At 51.2% G+C, this 8,410-nt stretch overlaps 1 protein-coding gene across 5 annotated transcripts in view; it reads left to right on the top strand.

Moving 5' to 3' along the window:
• The window catches only part of Zbtb7c (zinc finger and BTB domain containing 7C), a 326,604-nt gene extending 319,871 nt beyond the window's left edge, over positions 1-6,733 (top strand). For all 5 annotated transcript variants that reach the window (XM_074069857.1, XM_074069858.1, XM_020159586.2 and 2 more), the window contains one exon: positions 3,826-6,733. In XM_074069857.1, the coding sequence (XP_073925958.1) occupies positions 3,826-4,477 (652 nt within the window). In that variant the 3' untranslated portion in view covers positions 4,478-6,733. The remainder of the gene's footprint in view (positions 1-3,825) is intronic.
• The last annotated feature ends 1,677 nt before the right edge of the window (positions 6,734-8,410 follow it).

Here is an 8,410-nt window from a genome sequence, read left to right on the forward strand (position 1 = left end):
GACAGGGAGAGCTGCTGCCTCTTGTCTTCAGCATTTGATTTTTTTCAGTGCTAGGGACTGAACTTATCTTCTGTCGCTAGGCCTTATCTTGTGTTGCTTCTCTTTGTCCCTCAGGTGACCTGCAGTATTCAAGTCACAGAAGTCTGTAAGGTCAGGGAGCTGGATGACACCCTGAGACCTGGGGGCACAGGGCAGGGTTTGTGGAGGGTCACTCTTGAATTTGACCTTGAAGGAGATCTGGACTGGGAGATATCCCTGACAGGGCTGTTTGAAAGAGTACACTCAGAGATGAAGAGATGGGACAGGGAAGAGTGAGGCTGGGATGACAGGCTTGGCCTCCTGATGGGGCCCCCAAGAAGGGAACATCAATGTTCAAACACCAGAGAGGAAGAGCCGGGGATACAGAGCATCCACTCTCACTATGGTGTGGCCACCCTTGGCACTGGGGATTGGTAGCTTGGCTCAGCCTGATGATAGCCCACAGTGGGAGAAGCAGCCTTGAAAGTGGTGCTCAGGGGTCAGTTAGCACATAGAAAATCCTCAGGAGATTCTAAGAGGGACCCCAGAACTCTCTTCATGCAGGGAAGTAACAAGAACTCAGCTCTTGATATTCAGGTGCAGTGCAAGCCTGTTTCACCCAAATTCATTCTGCTCCCAGATACATGAAGAATTGAAGCTTTCATACAGGAAGTCATCCAGCCAAAATAAGCCCAGCAAGAGTCTTGGCATCAGCCTGTTAACCCAGATGCAAACTCTCTGGGAACATGGAGATCAAAACAGTACAGCCAGTCCCCATTTTACAGATCAGGAAAGTGAGGCCCCAGACAGTGCAGGAACCCAGCCCAGTTCTTTGGAGCTTAGGCTCAGCTCCACCAATGTGCTTGTTGTTGTATTCACATAAAAAATTAATGGCATGAATCAGGAGGCTATGTGACCTTAGAATGTGGTTCCCTCTCTGCTCCTTGCTCTTGTCACCTTGGAAGTGGGAGCACTGGATTCTATCGGTGGAAGCCTGCTAATGACACAGGTCTAAATGTGCTTAGCAAACCTGCTGAGCTAAGGATCCTTCATGGTTTTTCCAGGACTGGCTTGCCCCAAGCTTTGCCCTTTCTCCCCACCCTCCCCCACTGCTCCCATGACTCCACCTGGGAAAGCCAGCCTGCCCAGGGCTGCAGTGTCCCTTCTGGCACTGACCTCTTTTGATTGTTCCACTCTGCAATTTCTGAGACAGCCTCATAGGCTGAGAGTCCTCCATGTGAAACCCTCTTCCACATCCCCAGGGGCCCTGCCCCCACACCACACCCTACCTCTGAATAGCAACCTTCCAGGTCACTGAGATAGTGTGTGCCTGCCCAGAGCAGGTGCTCAACTGAAGGATATCTGTGCATTTCCCAGCACTTCTTACACACTTGAGTCAACTGCTACTAAGATGGGATTTGAAGGGGTTTTGGTGAGGTTTGAACTCAGGACCTCATGAATACTAGGCAAGTGCTCTACCACTTGAGCCACAACCCCAGTCCAAGATGGGATTTTTTTTTTTTTCTGAGATGCCCTAATAAGCAGTCTGGAAGAAGTAGGTGTTTATAGGAGGCTCTTGGCATTTGGAGATTTACCATTTACACTGTACTTTGGGTGTTAGAGCCACCCAAAGAATAAGTATTAACACTATTATGTGTTAATAGTGATTTTAAAAATATATATGTACCTCAGGCTGTGGTAAGGATGAAATGAGACAGTGTATTTAAAGCCTGACAGGTGACTGAACAGAGCCCTTTGCAAGTCCCTCAGCCAGTGAGTGAGCCTAGCTGGCCACCTAGCATTGTTGCCATCAGAGAGTCCCAGTGAAATGATAGAGTCCAAGACATATCCCTTGGGACTATGAAAGTAGCACTGCTAAGGGGTCCAAATGGCACCGTGAACCCCACCCTTACATTTTATCACAGATCACTGTGCAATGGTGAGAAAAAAAGGCCCTGACCTCCCACGCCTGAGTTCTAGTCTTAGCTCTGTCATCACCCTGTGGGTGAGCTTGGTCAGTTTGCCTTACTGGGCCTCGCCACCAAGTGAAGGACTCACTGAGGCCCTTGGTTCTCAATGTGGGGCCCCTGGGCCACCAGCAGCAGCAGTGGCATCTGACAACTTGTTAGAAATGCACATTCTCTCCCCCTCCCCCTCCCCAGCCTCTGAATGAGGATCAAGTCCTGATAATGTTCTCATGCATGCTCAAGTCCCTCTCCTGCTCTAACATCCAATCACCCAGGTCACGGGTACTTCTGGGACTGGGATGCTGCAGCAGGGAACTGTGGGTTATGAGAGAGAGGAGAGTAAGGTGTACATAGGAGACCAGCCAGGTTGAGGCAGCAACACCCTCTTCCTCCCCCTGCCTGCTCCCCTCCTTCCAGCATTCCTGGGCCCTTCACCCCTCTTGTGAGCACAGGTGGGAGGCCTGACTCTGTACTCCCATCATCATGGTGTCCACAGAATGTCCCTTGCTCTCCTGCCCCAGGCCCTCCCTCGGGGGACTGTTTTAAAAATGAGGGCCAGTGAGACCTCTAGTGGCCAGGGGATGCCAGGGCGGCTCCTGCTGTTAGGGGTTATGTTGAGCATGGTTTAAAAGTGGTCATTTTAAGGACACTTGAGCTCCACATCTGCTCTGACCTCAAAACCAAGCCTGAAATTATAGGCAGAGGCTCCACCCAAGTCCCACCTGCAGAGAGGAGGTGGAGAGACGGGACTCAAAGCATCCTGGCTTCCAGCCAGTTGAGGGAAAGCTCCAGAAGAATTCTGGGAGGACTCACTACCACCCAGCTGCCTCAACCCCAGCCAGGCTGAAAGGCTCCTTAGACCAAATTACTGAATACTCAGTCCTTGGGACAACAACCACAGGAGGTGGATTTTCCATTCAAGACCGCCAGGAGGGGTGTAGGCCCTGGCTCACACCAACCCAGACTCTCCAACAGCCTTGAAGAATCACACAGTGGCCACTGATGTTTGGCCCTAGGTTCAGCTCTGCACAGAGAGGTTACGTAACTTACCTAAGATCACCCAGCAAGCTGGCGGTGGGTCTGCAGCAGGAGCAGGGGTCCCAGATCCCATAGGATCCCCACCCAGTACCATGCCTTACCTCTGAATAATACTCTTAAACCCTGGAGAGCTTTGCCCAAGATTAGGCTGCATTCTTGTTGCACCTGGCTCTTTTGTAAACCCTGAAATTGTGTGCAGACAAAGAGAGCCCAGGGTTTAGGATAAGAAACCACAGGGCAGGAGACTTGAACAAGGTGTGCCCGGCTCCTAGATTCTGGGGATTAGGGCAGAGGACAGAGAGTTCTCGATAGTCCAGGGGCTGGGTTGGGACAGGGGCTACGGACAAAAGCACAGGATGGCTCCAAAGGGAAGACTGTCACTTGGAGAAGGACTGAGATGAAAGTGCAATCCATATCAGGAGACGCTGCTGTATCTTCGGAGGGTTAGGGCCAAAATGGTGACTTCTGGGAACATAACTCTCCAACAAGTCTCTTTTTCAGTATATGAAACAGGCCCCTGATAAACAGTGGGAGATTCATTACTCTGAGCTTGCGCGTGAAAGGACTTTTGGTGGCGGGGAGGGAGTGGTCTTTCGGGACACTGTCCTGCATCTCTAATCAAGGTGAGTAGCCACATCTGTTTGAGGGGAGGCAGAAGTTGAAGCATGGGTCCCACTCTTGAGGTCTGACACCACGGCAATAGGGAGCCGTGGCGGATTGTGGAGGAAGGGGAAGCAAAGCGTTCCCCACCCCCAGTCCCGCGTTCTGCACGGGGACTGACGCCCGGGTTCTGCATTTGCAGGCAGGACAAGCTGAAGATCCACATGCGGAAGCACACAGGGGAGCGGCCCTACCTGTGCATTCACTGCAACGCCAAGTTCGTGCACAACTACGACCTCAAGAACCACATGCGCATCCACACGGGCGTGCGTCCCTACCAGTGCGAGTTCTGCTACAAGAGCTTCACGCGCTCCGACCACCTGCACCGCCACATCAAGCGCCAGAGCTGCCGCATGGCGCGGCCCCGGCGCGGCCGCAAGCCCGCCGCCTGGAGGGCCGCCAGCCTGCTCTTTGGGCCCGGCGGTCCCACGCCAGACAAGGCGGCCTTCGTGATGCCGCCTGCGCTGGGCGAGGTGGGCGGCCACCTGGGCGGCGCGGCCGTGTGCCTCCCGGGCCCCAGTCCTGCCAAGCACTTCCTGGCGGCACCCAAGGGTGCCCTGAGTCTGCAGGAGCTGGAGCGGCAGTTCGAGGAGACGCAGATGAAGCTGTTCGGGCACGCGCAGCTCGAAGCCGAGAGGAACGCGGGCGGCCTCCTGGCCTTGGCCTTGGCCGAGAACGTGGCCGCAGCGCGGCCCTACTTCCCGCTGCCCGACCCCTGGGCCGCGGGCCTGACCGGCCTCCCTGGGCTTGCTGGCCTCAATCACGTGGCCTCCATGTCTGAAGCCAATAACTAGGCTGGCCCTGGTAAACTCCAATCCCCAGCCCTGTCCCTGCTTCCAATCCCCGGCCTGTCCTGCCCCAGCCACGGGGTCTGAACTTCTTATTTTGAAACAAAGGGAAAATGAAAAGCAGGAGCCTCCTAAGGCAGCCACCTCCCTTTTGCGGGTGTCTGAGCTGGGCATCGCTTTCCAAACGGCCTGGAGTTGAGGTCTCTCCCTGGTTGTCTCTGTCTTAGACGGAAACGCTCAGGGGGCTGTGCCACAGAGGAGAGCAGGGTTCTGGGTGCCCTAAGCACTTTGGAGTCCTGTGGGGCCAAAAGGGGGAGTTGCTTGGCCCAGAGGCAGGCCCCATGGAGCAAGAATGAGGCCAGGGTCTGGACACGCACCTTGGTCAGCCCCACTTCCCAACACTGCTCTGAGTGCTGTTTACCAGTACCCAGAGATCCTGGGATCCTTTGAGAACGGCCTGCCTGCCACCGAGAAATAAATGCCCAGTTGACGTGGAGGCCTCCTGGAGCCAGGAGCCATGCTGCTGGAGTCTGGACCCATTTTTAATTTACTTGTCCTATGACCTTGGACAGGTCAATCCTCTGTGCCTCTGTGTCATCCTGCTGAGAAAGGGGGTGGTAATTTAGGTTTTCCCACCCCGACCTCAACACATATTTACACCTATTCTTCCAAAGAGAATCCTTGGAGGGTAGGAGCTTTGCACTCCCCAGGTCTCTGGGAAAACAGTTGATCTTACTGGATTTAGCTTTATCACCTCCACCTGGACATTCAAGTAGATAAGAAAAGTGGCCAAACTAGACAGGGAGGACAGAGACAGGTGGGCGGGGCTTCCTTGCCTATCCATAGCCCACAGGCAGCTCAGGGAACTCCAAATGCTGCCCACTGTCATGTCTGGACCCCCAGGAACAGTAGTCAGCATTCACTCCCACATCTACATGCCCTCTCTAGTCTTCTAGGGCCAACATGGAAGGGACAGGGCCAGCTTTCAACACCTGGCGCCTACCTCCCTTCAGATTCCTGAAAGCAGAGCTAGCCTAGTCACCCAGAGGCCATCTGTTGGTTTCTCGTGTTGGGGGTTTCTCCAGGCCTTTGTATTGCTGGTGACTGTCCCACTTTGCAGTGTCTGAACCTTCCACCCCCTTCCTGCACTTCCCCGTTCCCCTGCCCTGAGGCTGAGGCTGGAGTGCTTGGCTCCCCTCTTTTGACAGGGCTTGGTGAGGGAGGAGGGTGCTTTTGGGGGTTTGAAGAGCTCTGTGAGTTGGGAAGTCACAAACTCTCCTGGTTCTGAGTTTGGTAGCAGGTCCTGAGCAGGAAAAGAGCCCTGCTGATCCATGCCTCCCCGACAGCTCTCTCCTTTCCTTTCTTCTTTCATCCTGCTGAGTTTGCTTTGGTTTCTCAGTAGTTCAGAGAGGTGTGCACTTCTGCCTGGATGGCCCAGGACTGGAGTCCAACCTTCATACTGTGGGCACAAGAGACTTGGCTCTTCCTATCGCCTTGGCTGTTTCCTGAGCAAACACAAAAACAACAAAAAGGCCAGAGAAGACCACAGACTCTGTCCCTCTCACAGCTCTCCAGAAGGGACTCCCTGCCTCCTTGTCCCAGCAGACACCATCCCAGCCAGGCAGAATTGCTTCAGACACCTGGTCCTCAGCGGTCATCTACTTGGGAAGCCACCTTTTAGATTCCTGTCTTCATTTCAAGCTTGCTTCTGGGGATCTGCCAGCCACACACCCACGGTCCCCATCAGTCAAGGGACTGGGACCAAACCAAACTTAAAAATGAACAAATGAACAGTGTGGAATCCAGTGGTGTTGGGCTTTTGTTTTTATTTTGTAAAGGTAATGACTTCTTATAAACTCAAGTTTTCAGATGACTGGTTAGTTCTTTTTGTTTCTTATTGGCTGCAGTTTGGAGCTGGACATTGTAAAATATCCAAAGATGTTAAGTACTGTATGATCAAGAACTTGAAGCAAATGGGTTGGGGGAGGGTTGGTTGTGTTTTGTTTTGTTTCCTTTTTTTTCTTTTTTTTTTTTTTTTTGATGTTCTGATTTCCCTGTCTGTCTGTGGGAGGACTTTGGAATTTTTTCTATTTATAACTCTTTTTATGTGATTGCTCTATGTAAAATGACACTCAACGAAGTTTGCCTTAGTGATTCAAGGGACAATCTTCCATAACTTTGGTGGCACGCCGCATCCTGCCGAGAAACTCTCAGCTAATTTTCTGGCTTATTTATTAAACAGTATTAATTGACTTGATTAAATGATATTGAGAGTTGCACTTCTGTGAGATGCGACTACTGGAAGTTCACAGAATAGCAACAAGCCAGGCTGTACAGGGTTTAGACTATTGGGTGTCATACTTTTAAAATAATGTCAAAGATAAGACACCTTCACAAAGCATAAACTTTGACCCTTATTTAATCCTTTGAAGAATAGTAGCATTTTGTTTGGTTGGTTTTTGCTTTTGAGACAGGGTCTCACTGACTAGACGTCACAATCCTGCTGCCTCAGCCTCCTGAGTGCTGGGATTACAGACGTGCGCCCCATGCCTGTCGTGAAGGAGAGCAGTTCAAGTACAGATGAACTGTGCTGCCCTAATGCCCTGGCTCCCAGTGATTTCACCCTTCCTGTTTTATTTGAGGTGTTTCTGGGTGTTGCATGGTAGGGAGGCCAGAGCTCGATGCATAACAATCTCTTACATTTTAGCTTTGTGGAACACTGTTTGATTATAAGCTTTCAGGTACCTGTGGGCCTTGAGCAGGGGTGTGTGTGTGTGTGTGTGTGTGTGTGCATGTGTGTGTGTATGCACACACAGGAGCATGCATGTACAGGTCCAGCCTGTGCTGTGTGACCAAGGATAGTCCCAAGGTTGCTACAGTACAACCAGATCTGTCAGTTCCCAGGCTCAGAGTCCAATGGTGCCTTCGTCCTCTCCCTCCCTGCTGTGAAGTTGGGCTTCTGTTCCTTTTGTCACCTAAGACTCTTTCCAAACACAGAATACTAGATCCTGAAGGAGGAAGGAAATATTCTCATCACTGAATGGGACCAGCTTCATTCAGAACACAGACTTTTAAAGCAAAATTATTTTTAACTACATTTTCTGGATAAGCAAGGGTTAACCCAGAGTCCCTTTCCATCCTGGACCCCTTTTTGCTCAATAGCGTTTAATAGGTAGCAATTCTTGGTACAGGGAAAAGAACAAATCTAAGGTTTAGAATCCCAACTCTTCCTAGCGATGTGTCCTCAGACTTCTCTACTTGGTCCTCGTCTTCTTGACCTTTTATAAAGGAACTGTCCCCAAGTCTTCCATCCACAGGGGCCTGGACATAGACAGACTGGGGGCTGAAGTCTAAAGAAATAACCTGAGGCGGCCAGCACCAGTAGCTCCCCTGTAATCCTAGCTACTTGGGGTCAGGAGGATCATGGTTCAAAGCCAGTCCAGGCAGATAGTTCTCAAGACCATATCTTGAAAACCTCTTCACAAAAAAAGGGCTAGTGGAGTGGCTCAAGGTGTAGGTCCTGAGTTCAAGCCCCATCCAAAAAAAAAAAAAAAAAAAAAAAGAAAGAAAAGAAAGGAAGAAAAAGAACTAACCTGAGACAACCCTCTGGTAGGGTAAGGCTTCTTTGCAAGGGCCTGGTGTGGTTTTGAAATTCATTCATTACATAACATTCACGAATTGTCTTAACATAAAAACAATGTCTTGGACTGCTTGCTGGCAAAATTACCTCACATCTCTAGTGATATAAGAATGGTCCTTTGTACCTGCAGCTATGGGAAGCCCCAGTCATAGCTGAGGGCTTGAGAACAAGCACCACTGGAAGGAGCACAAGGCCACAAGATCCCATGAGCTCAGGAATTCTGGGATCATTTGGTTCTCATCCTGGGGTCCATGTCTACTGGGGGATATAGGTGTCCATGGAGAAGGGGTATGGAACTG

The sequence above is a fragment of the Castor canadensis genome, chromosome 4, assembly GCF_047511655.1.
Source record: "Castor canadensis chromosome 4, mCasCan1.hap1v2, whole genome shotgun sequence".
In the NCBI taxonomy this organism is placed as follows: Eukaryota; Metazoa; Chordata; class Mammalia; order Rodentia; family Castoridae; genus Castor; species Castor canadensis.